The sequence below is a fragment of the Diaporthe batatas genome (genome assembly GCF_019321695.1).
Source record: "Diaporthe batatas strain CRI 302-4 chromosome Unknown Contig00022, whole genome shotgun sequence".
NCBI lineage: Eukaryota > Fungi > Ascomycota > Sordariomycetes > Diaporthales > Diaporthaceae > Diaporthe > Diaporthe batatas.
Window position 1 is genome coordinate 392,512 of NW_025408569.1, and position 15,533 is coordinate 408,044.

The following is a 15,533-nucleotide window of genomic DNA, read 5'->3' on the forward strand; positions in this document are numbered from 1 at the left end:
GAGAGCTCCGGTATTCTGAACGGAAACTTTCACTTACTCTCTATCGTCCAACTTCTAACAACAGGCTGAAAACATTCGCTTCGCAGGCCTCCACTCTTCTTCCGTCTCCTCCACCCTGCTTCTCTCTCTAAGGAACCAGAGCTCGCTCAACTTGGCATCAGTATTCTCTGCGAGATTTTACACAACTCTTTGCCCAACCTTCTGAGTGAGCCCCGTCGAAAATCACGAGGCCTCTTGATTCAACGGTCAGTTTGGCCCCTGCACCAAACACAGCCCACTCGCTGTCAGCCTGCTCGCTCTTCCGTGCGACTAATTGGCCAAAGTTTGAGGTAAATCTCGCAAGCTTCTTGGTGGCCCAGGTTGATTTGACGAAGTTGCTTGCTCTCATAGAGACTCAACGTTGGTTAAGCCACCAACTTTAGCTAACAACCACTTCGACTCAGTTCCCCTCGCCTTCTCACTTCACAACATTGCCTCCATCTACTGGGCAGTCAAAAGGCCCACATTCAGATTCTGCTGATTTGGAACCTTTTACCTTGCTGTCTCATGAAGTCTTCTCAGTCAGACACATCCTCCAACATGGGAAGCACCGTGGCCAACGGCATCAACGCCAACTCGTCCCTCGACGACTTGCAAACCGATGAGCAGCGCCGGGTTCTCGACACGGTCTCCAAGGTCCGTAAGTGCGGACTAGACAGTGTTCTTGACTTGCCTCAGATCGTAGTCTGCGGCGACCAGTCCTCCGGAAAGAGCTCGGTCCTTGAGGCTTTGACGGAGATTCCATTTCCAAGGTCAGTCTTCATCACGAATTTTATTCCAGAAAGTATTCTCACCATTGATCGTTAGGAACGACAATCTTTGCACTCGCTTCGCTACGGAGATCAGTCTTCGCCGAGAGCCCACCAACAGCCTGGACTTGAAGATCATTCCAGGCATGAAGCGCACCAAGTCTGAGCAAGAGAAAATGAAGAACTTTTCAGAGTCCATCACGGACCTCAAAGAGCTTCCACGCATCATGGACAAGGCCATGAGTATCCTGGGCATCTCTGACGGCCAGAGCGCCTTTGCAGAGGACACCCTCAGCATCAAGATTCAGGGGCCTGACCGCCCACAGCTTACTCTTGTGGACATCCCAGGTATCATTCAGTCTTCAACCAGGGGTGTATCCGATGCCGATGTCGCCATGGTCGCGGGTATCACGGAGCGCTACATTGAACAGCATAGGACCATTTGTCTGGCCGTTGTCTCTGCAACCAATGACGCCGCTAATCAGCCGATCCTCCAGCATGTCCGCAAGTTCGATCCGCGCGGCGAGGTAAGTTGCCCTTGTCTTCAACAATAAGAGATATGGTAATTCATTCTGACATGCAAAAAAGCGAACCCTTGGTGTCATCACGAAGCCTGATCTTCTAAGTGCTGGCTCGGGCTCGGAGTCCAAGTTCCTCGAGCTCGCTCGCAATGAGGACGTTATTTTCAACCTCGGCTGGCACGTAATCAAAAACCGAAAGTTTGAAGAGTCCAACTTTTCCATCGACGAGCGCAACCTATCTGAGAAGATGTTCTTCACTACGTCCAATTTCAAATCTCTTCCTAAAGAGAACGTCGGCATCGACACTCTTCGGGTGAAACTCAGCCAGCTGCTGTTCGAGCATGTCAAGAACGAGCTGCCTCGCCTTGAGAAGGATATCGAGGAAGCTCTCAAGACTGCGGAAGACGAGCTGCAGCTGCTTGGAATGCCGCGTTCAACCGAGTCCGAGTGCCGCGAGTTCTTCGCGGACCTGAACTTGAAATCTTTCGAGTTGTGCCGGGCCGGGGTGAGTGGCCACTATGAGAACGCCTGGTTCAAGAAGGGCAAATCCATCGTGAAGGACTGCGACATCCCGATCCGTCGAATCCGGGCTATCATTCAGTGGGCCAACACCAAGTTTGCCGACGAGTTTCGACTGAAGGGCCACAAGTATGAAATTCAGCTGAGCGAGTCCAAGTCGACGTCGTCGAAGAACCCCAAAGCGCTCTGCAAGAAAGACGCCTTGAAATGGGTCAAGAGTGTCCTCCAGCGTGCGCGTGGCACAGAGCTGCTCGGAACTTTCAACCCCAACATGGTTGCGGAACTTTTCTGGGAGCAGTCCGAGGCCTGGGAGAAGCTCTCAGTTGCACACATCGAGAGCGTCGCCAACATGTGCGAGCAGTTCGTCTCTGCTATTTTGACATCCATTGCTCCAACGAACATCAAAGCTCGTGTTTGGTCAGTCGCATCCATGTTTTAAACTCATCCTTCCGTGGCTAACGTTCTCTACTCATAGGTCGTCCCTGGTTGCCCCAGCCCTCCAGCAGCGTTCCCAAGACGCCCTGAAGGAGCTCGACAAGCTTTTGACTGATGTCAGGGACTTTCCAATCAACTACAACCATTACTACACGGACACTGTTCACACGAAACGGCAACAGCGGATGCTCGAGCAGCTGGGAGACTTTGTTCCGGATGACACGAACTGCCCCATATGGAATGCCAGCGCCAAGGACGTCATCAAGACTGCTGTGAACAATTGGGGCAATGCGACCACCGCCGACATGGAGGATTTCAGCTGCGAGGAAGCCTTGGACTGCCTGCTTGCCATCTACCAGGTATGAACCACCCTGAAATACTCTCTACTCTGTGCTATTTCTGAAATGTATCCCGAATAGGTTCAGCAAAAGACCTTCATTGCCAACATCACCACGCAGGTGATTGAGCGGCACATCGTCCGCGGCCTACACAACATATTCTCGCCCATGGTCACCCTCAACATTCCGAGCTCGAAGATCGAGAGCATGGTCGCTGAGCCTTCGGTGGCGAAGCGGAAGAGGGACTATCTGACGGACCAGACCGAGAAGCTGCGAGAAGGCAAGAAGATATTTCGTGGCATCAGCCAGAGCTGAACGCGCGTGCGCAGCTTGGTAGGCAGAAGCACGATGGCTAAGCATTACGGAATTGGAACGGTATTGCATGGCCATAAATGTGCTCGCTGGGTTCTTTTTAGGGGCACACAATTTCGACGATTAGGGTAGACCGGGCTGGCTGGTTCCTTGTCGTTGCAATGGCGATACAGCAACTTGTGGAAACACAGGACCTAACTAAGTACTTAGAAATACCCAGGTACCTACTTAAGTACCTAGGTAGGTACCTACCCTAGGTAGTGAGCCAGCGCCCTCTTGGCAAAAACAAGAAGAATGAAAGTTTCAGGTCGAGATTCGATAAAAACTCCATAAGGCATCCCGGTTCTTAGATCATGACCATTGATGATGAGAATATACTATTCAGGTATTCCGTTGGACCGGGGGCCACCGCGGGTGAAGGCTCTACAAGGTACGCATTTGTGCTTCGTAGAGAAACGAGAATCCGGTCAACGTTGCCATCGCCGTGGGGCTCGGCTCCGAATTCCCGCGAGACAATTCGGCCAAGACACCCCTGAGTCCCGTGCGACCACCTTGGTAGGGCCACATCTTATGGCGGTGCTACCTGTGCGACATTATTGACTTTGATCCTCAGAAAGGCCGAACGCCATCGCAACGACGCCTCGCGTACCCCGAATCTGCATTGGCAGGACGATGGTCCAGACGTGGCCGCGGGCGCGATTCGGGTGAGACAAGACTTCCCCTGCCAGGAACGTCGACGAAAACCCGGTGATCGCAGGCAGGCACCGGGCAGCTAGAGGCATCTTAATTCGGACCGTGTGACAGTGTGATTTTGAGATTGCACACGGCGTAGACGTGACGCCCATGTCTCGCATCGAAACAATAGCATGTACACGTCACTGCAGGTCCCATCAAGCCTCTCCAGTGCTCCCCGTCAACGCCCGGGCTTGGGCCAGATGCGGCATTACTGGATTTGAAATACTCCTGATCGAGATTGAAGGACAGAGAGTGGTTGTTTCGCCAAGTCAATGATGAATAGCAATCGGTGTTGAATATTCAATGCCAAGACTGTCACAGGGAGCAAGACCACATTTTTGCCCAATTGTCTTGGACGCCTCACGACAACATCAGCTCATTTGCTTGCGTCTAGAAGGACTCGTAGAAGATAAAATGGGGAAAAAAAGAAATGCTAGCTTGCTCCTTTAGATCTCCCTCTTCTAATTTCGATGCCAAATCAGTGGATTCTGTCTATGTGGCCGCGTGAATGACGGTCCCATGATGCGTGAAAATGACCTTGGATGGTTCAGCCGCCTGTGTAGCGCGACCTGGAGCTGACATCTGTCTCAAGCACGACAGGTAGAACACCGAGAACAAACACCGCTTGCTCAAGCATTGATAGCCATTGAAAAGGTCGTCCGAGACCGCAATGCGCACCGGTTGATTCAATCCCCGCCTTGTAGCGGTCAACGCTCTCATGTCACTCGGTTCAATTAAAGCGGCGTGGAAGGCCGGCTCCTCGATGCCATGTCGGTGGAATTCGCTGATCTCCTTCTGCGTATGGAAGACCACGACATAATCCCAACATGTCTAAGTGCCGAGCGCCACAGGCCGCGCGACTTCCTCCTCCACTATCTGGGGTGCGAACAGTTTTTCCAGCGGGAGGAGTATTTGGCATCGCTACCCGCCGAGCAGGCCAGGCAGGTCGACACGAGGCTGCAACGTATCCAATATCTGCGTTCAGTGCTCGAGAATGACCCCGGTGAAGGTCGGCAACTGGTCCAAAACCTCAGCAACAGCTTAACCAACTGGAGAAAAGGCAGGGATTTCCAAGAAGGTATAGGAAGGGTCAGAGAATTACGGACGTTGCATTTCGCAGACAACCACAAGTCGCAAAGAGTAGTCGGCGGAGCCGGACGCCTCCAGCAGTATGATCCCGACGTTGACACCAACGCCTACCTCATTCGTTTCAAAGATGGGAGATTAGTTCGCGAAATCACGGACGACAGATTCCACGAGCAGTTCCCATGCTACAGGGTGTCAGTGAAAGACCTAATATACGGGGATGAGGAGGACAGCGCCTTGACCCCGCCAAAGGGGACCATCAATCATTTCCATTTCCCTGCAAATAATATGCTTGTAAGTGGCGCATAGAAATGCAAAAGGGGCTCCCACGTATTCCGACACTCATATTGACTATTCGCAGTGGGCTGAAGTATGTCATCTATAGGTATCTGGTCGCCGAATAGTCGAGCGGTCACTGGCCTGATGATAAGGACGCTGACATATCTGCAGCGGGCAATAAAACGTTACTTCAACCAGAAGCCCGCCCAGCCGCCCGCCCAGCCGAATATCACCCCCCAGAGTGGAACATTAAGCGGTCATGGAGGAAATGCACTCCCTTTAGATCAGGGGCTCCTCGCACCAAGACATTGGAAAAGCCAGCAGCAGTCAACCTCAGTTACTGGGAAGTTCCTTGGGCCAATGTGCGAGGCAATCCATGGACCCACAGGTTTGTTCATATGCTCTAAAACAACTTGAGAACGGACGCCCTGTACAGTGCTGACATGTATGATCGCAGATGATAACCGGGAGAGTATTGCCTTGTTTGTAGGAAACCTTGTCTGGCGACGCATTGAGCCCGGGAGCTAAGACTATTGCACAGATGCCATATCCTCACTGGGACACAGCCCGGCACCAGGCCAAGATATCGGAAGCAGTCCAGAAGGAGGAGGAAAAATTCAAAAGAGACAAGATCCTGAACGAGCAGAGGCTGAGGGGCATGCGGAGAGTAAGACAGAGAGGACTGCAGCTCCTCAACGCCCACAGCCGCCAGCCCGGCTCGGAATTCCGCCTCGAGAACCGAGACCCGGAGAAGCCCCGGGTGGTATCGTCTGGTCCACCCAGGAGAACAGCCACGAGTGCGTTTGCGAACATCATGAAACGGCAAGGCCGGTTCCGCAGGCTCCCTCTGTGGTCGGTCTTTAGCACGGACGGGGGCGGCAGGGTCATGGCTGGGACAGAAATTGGTCAGGTGCTGTTCGATGCTGCCGCGTTGTACGAGGCAATGTCGACGCACAGGGAGAAGAGCCTGATCAGGAAGTATCTCAACGCCGATCCACCCCTTCACCCGCGCAGGACCCTCGAGCAGACCAACGAGTGGACGCTCAGCTTGTCTTGGCACGCAAGTGCGAGGGACCAGGTCATCCACCGCGCAACCCGGCCCAAACAACTGGACTTCCACTCGGTCGACCCGTCCACAAAAGAATGGAGAGAAAGAATACGGAAGCTTCCTCGTGTGATGATGATTGATCAGCTCTGGATGTGGATACTTGATGACCAGACGATCATCACCTGTTTCCCGGACCATGGGGATCTCAGCCATCACAATCATCTTCCAGGGATCCACAGCCGGATCCGGGATGCTGTTCTGAAGAGCGGCAGAGGAACCGTTCGCACAGTTTTTGACCTGGCCATTATTATTCTTACTGAAGTGCAAACGTCCAAAGCCTCCATGGGTGGGATCAAGGCACGCCCTCTTTATCCCCTTGGACTCTCGTATCACAAATACCAGAATTCGATGTACTGACTTCACCTTAGCCTCAGGATGGTACGATTCTTGTTATGTCACTGTTCAGGCAAGCGATTCGCGACGTGGTATGTGTGGTCTGATGAGAGGTATAGGTCCACCTGCTGACGTATTCTTCTTCCAGGCAACCAAGCATTCCTTCGGCGCCGAGCAGTACTGGGAATGGGCTAGAATATTCTCCCGGTTGGCACATACAGACGTCGATAACGGTCTGAGTGATCTCATCGTACCATTTCTCGACATCGGAAAGGAAGGCGAGCTCCAAGGCCAGATCAAGAGCGTTCTCAGGGACCTTCAGATCATGCTTCACATCACCAAAGAGCAGCTGGAGGTGTTTAAAAAGTTCGAGAAATGTATGCAGCAGTTCTCTCCGGGAACAAGCATTGCAAAGATGGAGCCACTACTCGCTGATCTCCGCAATTGTATTCAGGACCTGGAAGATATGGCCAATACCGCGGAAGGAATATCAACCAGCGTGCGTCCACATTCGGTCGTGTCTGCCCCATTGGTCTTTACGGAGTGAGCTAACAAACCAAGTTGGACTACCTCATCTCATTGAAACAGCAGCAAGTTACTGTCGTGCAAGCCTGGCAGTCCATGAAGGAGGCAGAAGATACCCGAAAACAAAATGTCACCCTCCTGGTCTTCACGGTGGTGACTGTTGTCTTCGTGAGTAGACTGCCCACATGTATGCAGGCACGCTTTGCTCTCGCTAACACCGAAATTGCTTCAAGTTGCCAATGTCTTTTATATCCAGCGTGTTCGGAATGAACAACAAGGAGATCGCAGGGAGAGACTCCCCGATGACACTAGCCGACCAATTCAAATGGATGAGTATGAAGCACGCAAACAAACCCAGAACTCACCAAAGCCCTCACTGACAGCCGCAGTGCCGATTTCCCTCGGCATCGTGGCAGTAACCTACTACCTAGCCTTCGGCAACCCCTGGCGAGTGTCGCGCGACATCTTCCGCTGGGTCTACATGAAGTGCGGCATGTACCAGATCTTTGCCCCGAGGGACCTCACGCTCTCGGCCCTGAGGGACAGGTACAGGGACCGGTACAAGAAGAGGGAGGCGGACCAGGCGTGGGAGCGCCGCCGCTCCGAGCAGATGGCCAGGGACAACCAGGAGAGGAGGGCGGCGCTGAGGCGTCCCGCGATGGTGGCCCCTCCTCCGCCGCCGCCGCCGCAGCTGCAGCCCGTGTGTGACGCGGCGTCCCCCGACACGCCCATCATGACGCCGGCGACGAATGATGAGCCCAGCACGGGTATGTTTGCGGTGTATCAGGAGATGTCCAACTTCCCGACGAAGCTCAGGACGCCGAATTAGTGTACGTGTGGCTACCGCGTAGATAGCTTACTGGTGACGACGTGGTGGATAACTTGAATAGTAAGGGAAGGAAGTTATTGGGATAGATATTAGACGGGGGATCTCGGGATACATAGAGATGAGGCAAATACAGAGCAGCATGGCATGTCAGGAATAATACTCGGTTATCGTAGATCAGATTCATCCGGCGCCGAAATTCCTTCGGAATTCTGTTATCGGATTTCGAGTTGGCCCTGCAGGCATACCTAGTATTAAGGTTCAGATCTGCGATCACATGTGGAGCAGTACTATCCGTGGAATGGGTTCCTTTTCTTGGAACCGCATGGCAATAGACCCACTCTTGCCTCAGCATTTCCCGCCCCATTGTGACCTCGATCACCACGTACTGCGATACCTAGGTAGGCAGTTGTCAAAAGTGGTCCGATACTTGCTATATGAGAGGCCAGCATATTGGCCTGAGACTTTTATCATTTCATGTGGTTTCGATTTATTTCTTCAGTGCCCATGTAGTGTACTTCAACTCCTCCATGGTATCTTGTGTCTGATTATTCATGGTTATTTGCCTTCACTGTCAGGGTTCCAAGGTTGACAGACATCCACAACTCGTCGTCAACGCCTACACGTGTAGTCAAATGAGTCGGTCATCACGCTAGCTTATTCAATGACCCTGCTCTCCACTTAGGATGGGGGAAAAGAACGCTTTCAAGATTGATCGCTAAACACGAGAAGGAAGCGGGTTGGCCATGACTCGCAGTGTGCTGATCGCTGGCATTGTGGATGTTTTCATTTTCAATTTGGCAACTCTCCAATCAATCTAGTCAGCACACGTGCAAGGCGAAATGCTGCAAGGTACGTGAGGTGACATCTAGAGTGAAAGAATGGTCACAATGGTGGTTCGAAAGGGGGGGATCACGTTGATTCGCGGGACCCAGACAACGCGACCAAATACCCCGAGAGCAACGTCGCGGTGTGGTAAGTGGGGTCGTACCCGTGCGCGCGTGAGGCTGTCGTCGACGCTTCCCCGCAAAAACAGCAATTTAGATGAGCCCAAGATCAAAAGGAGGATGTGGCCCCGAGCAAATGCTCCGCCACCCATGGGGCGTGGCCCACTTGAGCACACCCACGCCTGCCCACGACTGGCCATTATTTAGTGTAGAGGAGAGCACGCTCACATGACAGCTCTTGTCCAAGAGGGGGAACTCTTGTTTATTCGAGCGGCTTACTTGTTAGCGTCGCATTCGTTCCCACCAGACCACTACCGACCGGCTTCCCTCTCGTTTGAGGCTAACGTCCCGAGGTCGTTGCATACTCCCGCTCACTAGCCGCCGAATCTGCTCCCGTCCGACAAGGGGCTCGGAGCCGGCTTCCCCAGATTTGGAGGGCAGCACTTGTATAAGACAGCAAGTGCTTGTACAATCTGACCCTTGTATCGGCCGAACAACCACTGTCTTCTGGTCATTCAGGCTGTGTATACCCAAGATCACCATGCACAAGGGACTACTCATTGCCGCCGCACTGGGCGGCCTTGCCTCTGCAGACGAGACATGGACCATCAACGCCAGCTCCAACTGGGGGACATGGGAGGGCTGGGGTGTGTCCTTGGCTTGGTGGGCAAAGGCCTTTGGCAACCGTGATGACCTCTCGGATATGTTCTTCAGCCTGGACAACACGACCTTCAGCTCGAAAAGCGTGCCCGGGTTGGGTTTCAACATTGCTCGCTACAATGCTGGAGCGTGCAGCAGCAACACATACAACGGTACCAAGATGGTCACCCCGTCCACCATGAAGAAGTCACGTCAAATTGACGGCTTCTGGTGGGACTGGGCGTCCAAGGACCCGGCCTCATCTAGCTGGGTAAGGAAATCTCCATTTAAATATTTGTCCCGAATAACTTATTAGGCTCCCGGCGTCAAGGTGTCTCAATCTTAACGCCAAGATACTAGCTGCCAGTGCTAGTAAATAGTCAGGAACATAGTGTCGAACCATTACTGACATGAACGACTTCACAGCACTGGGATGTCGATGCAAACCAGAGGACAGCTCTCACCAAGGCCAAGGCCAACGGAGCCAACCGCTTCGAGCTCTTCAGCAACGCACCCATGTGGTGGATGTTGTACAACAAGAACCCTGCCGGGAGCGACGATGGCTCCTCCGACAACCTTCAGACCTGGAACCAACAGGACCACGCCCTCTACCTCGCACAGGTCGCCGCACGCGCAAAGAGCAGCTGGGGCATCACCTTCGAGAGCGTCGAGCCGTTCAACGAGCCCATCTCAAACTGGTGGAACGGCAAGACAGGCACCCAAGAAGGTTGCCACTTCAGCGTCGCCGCCCAGGCCGCCACCATCCCCCTGATGCGCTCGCAGCTCGACGCCGTCGGCCTGACATCCGCCCTGGTCGCCGCATCAGACGAGAACAGCTACGACGGCGCCGTCTCGACCTTCAAGGGTCTCGGCTCGACCGCAGTCGGCAAGCTGGGCCGAGTCAACGTCCACGGCTACCAGAAGGGCAGCGGTGACCGGAGCGGCCTGTACACGCTCGCCACCAACGCGGGCAAGAAGATCTGGAACAGCGAGTACGGCGAGAACGACGCCACCGGCGCGCAGCTCGTCTCGAACCTCATCCTCGACTTCCGCTGGCTGCACCCCACCGCCTGGGTCTACTGGCAGGCGATCGACGGCGGCGGCTGGGGCCTCGTCAACGGCGACAACGACGCCGTGACGCTCAGCAACGTCGAGCAGAAGTACTACGCCCTCGCCCAGTTCTCCCGCCACATCCGCGATGGCATGCGCATCCTCGACGGCGGCTCCGACCACGTCGTTGCTGCTTATGATGCCGCCAAGTCGAAGCTCATCATCGTGGCTGTGAACTGGGGCGCCGCGCAGTACATCAACTTCGACCTGTCAAAGTTCGCTACTCCCGGCAAGGACGGCCAGACTATCCCGAGGTGGTCGACTGTGGTTTCCAGCGGTGGCCAGCAGTATGTCTCTGTGCCGGCTGATACTACGCAGAGCGGCACCAAGTTCTGGTCGTACTTCAACACCAACCAGGTCCAGACGTTTGAGATTTCAAACGTCAAGATCTGACCATCTTATCATGTTTACTTCGGAGAAAAGGGGGGGTGGGTGGGTCGTGAGCTACTAGCTACCCTACCTCATACATTTCTTGTACATATTAGTGTATCCACGTGTGTTGATACCTTTCGTCTCGGTCATCGAATGTCAATCGAATACCAACTTTTGAATGAGGAAAGTGCACACACTTATGAGCCTTGCATGTTATCTCTAGCACTCACAGTGTGTAGGTAGGGTGAGACTGCCGCTGTAGCCTTGCTATGATCATTGACTGCCTTACCCTTAGAGTACATGGATATCAATGGCCGTCCTCTATGCTATGCGTGCTTGGATTAAGCCGATGAACATGGAGTGTAAATGCGGCATGGACAGCTTCTTACACCTATCCTCAAGTGGACAACACTCTGCGCCTAGTTGAAGCCACGACAGGCGTTACACTAGCCGAATAGTCTTTGCTTCTTTGTTATATAACATCTCACCTACTTAAATGCATGAAAGTCTGAACGAATTGTCTGGGAATTACAGAGCATCCGGGAATCTGATCAGGAACATACCTAGATACGATTTTCAGAGTTCGTGCCGAGGGGAATTTGGATCTGCCGTTCTAGGCCCACCAGTTGACAAATCAAAAATTTCCCTGGGTAAAATAGCCTCACATATAATTAGCTCTCCTTCAGGTTTCTCCCCACCACGTCTACTTGTTCGCTTGCTGTACGCGGAGCTAGGTAACCGCCGTGTCGCACATCAGACCTTCTTCATCCGCGCCCAGACAACATCCACTAGATTTACATATGGATCGATAAATACGGCATGATATTTGTGCACGTGTGTGCCATTTAATATATAACATCAAAGCAAGACTTTTTAATATGTGCGGCAGCTTTCGCAAGACATCGCTCACATAGCTTGTGGCGCTACGTGACGATTATCAGGCTTCACATAGATGCATGCTCCAGAAGACGATTCTTCCACATGACCACAAGTTAGTCGCAAATAATCCGGCAGTGATTGAAATGTTTTAGCTGTAACGGCTGCAAGGAGCCTAATCTTCGACGCCCAGTCTCTCGACCTATCATCAGATAAAGGCGAGGCGGCCGCTAGCTCGTCGGCTCAAAATCCCTCCGGAGCCTTTTCAGTTCGATGCCGGTGGATCACGTCAGCCACTCCAGCGAGCTTAATTTGACCACATCTTTGTTCCCCGTATCACACAGCCCGGATCGACAAGACCTCCGATTCAAGTCAGCCACATCCAAGCGAGAACGATGGACCCTGAATATGCGGAAGCGGAGCCCTCAGTTGCGCCGACTCGGCCTCAAGGCCCCGGCAGCGGTGACACGGCAACTGCTGCCAAGAGGAAGCCAGTGCGACGAGACCCCGAGAAGAGACGCCTGCAGAACATCAAGGCTCAGCAAAAGTACAGTGAGTGCTCATCACCTCGAGTACTTGCATAGCAATACGTTCCTTGTGATATGACGCCCCTAACACGCAATCTCAGGGGAGAAACTCAAGAAACGCCTTGGCCATCTTGAGACTCTCGCCGCTTCTATCAGTCAGAGTCCGGCAGAAGGTCCGGCATCCACACCTGCAACCAACACTGGTGTGGCTCTCTTGTCTCAGAGCAGTCCATCAACGGGCACAAATTCCACTCAGGGTTGCATGTATCATGACTCGCAAGAGAATATCACCTTTGATTCTATCGACTTCTTCGACTTCTCATCTGTAGATTTCTTTAGCCCTGCCAGGGCGTCTTCCCAGTCTACGGCCTCTCCCGATACTGCGCTTTGGGATCCTGCCACATCCGTAGGCCTCCCTCATCTGGTTCACAATAAGGACTCGGCATCTAGATCTCACTACTGGGTCGGAATGGTCGACTGCGGCTGTGTCCGGCCTCACGTGAAAGTCAGCTGCGAGACCGCGAGAGACTGGGGAGACATGAAGCTCCTGAGCGTTGGGCCGAGCTTCTGCACGCCGGACCCCCACATGAACGCGCTCCGGGTCGAGCGCATCTGCATACTCGAGGCGTTCATGGCCAACTGCTTGCAGATCGGGGTTACGGAAGAAATGTTTTGCGGCCCACATGCCATCTCGCCATTCTTCCGGTCGGGTGCCAACAAGGCCATCGACAGCCCCAGCGGAGATGGAACGGTCACGACGGTTCAGCGCATCTTCAGGACCCTCAAACCAGACGTGAGGCCTATCAGAGAGCAGATCATCATGATGCACAGGCCCATGATTGATGTCCTGCCGTTTCCCACGTTCCGGAAGAACCTTATAGAGAGTGGTGATGCCATCCGCGAGGAGGAGTTGTTCCACGACCTGCTGAATGGTTTAATATGCTGGGGAGGCGTAGGGGTTGGCAAAAAGGACAGGGATGCGTCGACAGGTCGGGTATCCACTGGCACGCCGTGGGACAACCGCAGCTGGGAGGCGAGACCATGGTTCCTGCAGAAGTACTGGGCTCTCCTTGGAGGCGAAGACGGCGAGCTCGTGAGACAGAGTGAGTGGTGGCGAAACATTCGGGGAGAGGAGGATGAGCCTTGGTCGACATGCTAGGCTCAATGTCGTCTTGCGAAATACTGGTACTTTGGTCACAGACACATACGACAAGCAGTGCTGAAGTACTATGATGGATTGGATGATCTCCGGTAGCAACCCACACACACATCCGAGGGTTGGCAGTCTAAGGATTCCGTCAACATCTACCAAGCAGTTCACGCAAGTACATCTGAGAATTTAGACAGACCAAGCTATTTGACCCAGGGTGGACTTCTAAAGCTCACGCCGTTATCAATGCGGCCGAACAAGACTTCAGTGGTTGTAGCCGCCCATCAAATACAATTGAAGTCTGTTGATATCGACTCCATTACGCAATTATAGCATGACACAGAGAATTTCGATATATGCTATTTGAACTGCAATAGATGACCCCATGTGTCGAGGGCTGGCTCTCACGCGCTTTGGCACTCCAACCCCTACCATGCCGTGTGTGATTTTACGGACATGGATATTGGCCTCCCCATTACCCAGGGGACAACACTGGTGTTGGGCCTCAGAAAGGCCATGGAAGCGGTCCGTTTGGGATATGGATGTGCGTTGTCAGAGGATTTACTTTGCCAGTGTTGGATAAATGTGGTTTGAGCCAGCTGGGCTCTGCTGAAGTCTCCAGTGACTGGCCCTTTGGTTTAGGATGCCTGGGTAGACTCTGCCGGTGAAAACGATCTATAACCTCATCCATTCACCCTTCAACCATTCATCCATCTTGGCTGCGCCAGAATCTCAGCAACATTTGAATATTTAAACCCAGACTGGCTCTAGGGATTTTCAGCAACCTTCCATTCTTCTGAACATCAACAACAGACAGACAACTCTGATCTCTGAGGTGCCCTACCAAGCATCTCTGCTGTCTACCTTGCATTCCACAAAGCCCTGTCTCACTACCTTAACCTGTTGACCATTCATTCCCTCACGATGCGGGCACCATCTACCATCATGTTCGCAGCACTGCTGCTGCTGCTTACTGGCGTCATGGGATCGTTCCTCAACGTCGCCAACAAGTGCGGCTTCCCCGTGTACTGCTCGGCTGCCCGCAGCGACCCTCCTTACGGTAAGTTGAGACCGCCATACATATCGCGTTTGACCTCGCTGACCCCTCCAAGGAACCTTCACTCCCATCACCACCATTGCTCCGGGAGCCAGCTGGAGGTCCCCTCTCGCGGCCCGCAATGTAAGTTACCAAACCAAACGTATTCCTATAACCACCCTTGCCAGCCACTGACTGCCCTTCGGCAGGACAACATCGGCGCCGTCGTGAAGTGCTCCCCCGACCGCAACGTCCCCAACACCAACCAATACCAGATGGAGTTGACCGTCCACCCCTCCGGCCAGTCCTGGCTCGACCTCTCCATCGTCGACGGACAGCCCTTCACTCCTTACCAGCGCGCGGCCTACTTCCCCTCCACGGGATGTCCCAGGCTCCAATGCGCCCCCGGCGACCACTCGTGCGAGTGGTGCCCCAACGTTGGACAGACGACCTGCAACCCTCCTCGCTACATTGTTTGCGACACCACCTCGGCGGACGCTTGGATGTACCTCTGTGCCTACGGTCGGAAGGATGGCTTGGTCACGATGAAGCGCAGTAGTGCCTGATGGGAATATGTACGCTTCTTCAGGGTGTTCGGATTGTAGGACTCGGCCAGTCTTGCAATGGTCCCTCGAGCGAGTGCTGTCTACGCACATTCTACATATAGCTATAGCCAGGAACGACAAACAATGATGTTCTAGCGTTTGCTACTACTTGGCACAACTATTTAATCGCTACTGATTGATTATGAATGAAGTCCACGACCTGCCCCCCGTTTGAATGACTCTAAGTCCGTACATTGAGCCCCGAATTTTGCGCCTGCGTGGTATTACGGGCACTAGAGGCGATCGCAGCGTGCGTAAAGCTTGTTCCTGCGCCAAGACCTCGGGCGGCATCAATCTTTATGGAATCCAGGGTTGTTGGTGACTGTCCTGCTTTCCTAAAACTGAAAAGCCGGTAAAATTGAAAGGGGTGGGGATGTCTTCCCGTCAACCACTGCGAATGCCATCCCGGGAAGGATAGCTAGGTATCGCTAATCAATCGAAGTTTGCCAAGCATCCATGTATGGGA

At 53.4% G+C, this 15,533-nt stretch overlaps 3 protein-coding genes across 3 annotated transcripts; all 3 read left to right on the plus strand.

The window, feature by feature from the left end:
* Nucleotides 1-579: 579 nt before the first annotated feature.
* KVR01_012870 (uncharacterized protein) lies at nucleotides 580-2,916 on the plus strand (the record flags this gene model as incomplete). Its single annotated transcript, XM_044789712.1, has 5 exons — nucleotides 580-791; nucleotides 847-1,315; nucleotides 1,377-2,245; nucleotides 2,304-2,622; nucleotides 2,683-2,916. 5 exons carry the CDS (start codon nucleotides 580-582, stop codon nucleotides 2,914-2,916), a joined length of 2,103 nt encoding a protein of 700 aa, XP_044638026.1.
* Nucleotides 2,917-9,293: 6,377 nt separating this feature from the next.
* KVR01_012890 (uncharacterized protein) lies at nucleotides 9,294-10,894 on the plus strand (the record flags this gene model as incomplete). Its single annotated transcript, XM_044793756.1, has 2 exons — nucleotides 9,294-9,662; nucleotides 9,818-10,894. 2 exons carry the CDS (start codon nucleotides 9,294-9,296, stop codon nucleotides 10,892-10,894), a joined length of 1,446 nt encoding a protein of 481 aa, XP_044638046.1.
* Nucleotides 10,895-12,088: 1,194 nt separating this feature from the next.
* On the plus strand, nucleotides 12,089-13,696 carry KVR01_012895 (uncharacterized protein). Its single transcript, XM_044792499.1, has 2 exons — nucleotides 12,089-12,301; nucleotides 12,378-13,696. Exons 1-2 carry the CDS (start codon nucleotides 12,145-12,147, stop codon nucleotides 13,433-13,435), a joined length of 1,215 nt encoding a protein of 404 aa, XP_044638051.1. The 5' UTR covers nucleotides 12,089-12,144; the 3' UTR covers nucleotides 13,436-13,696.
* Nucleotides 13,697-15,533: the final 1,837 nt, after the last annotated feature.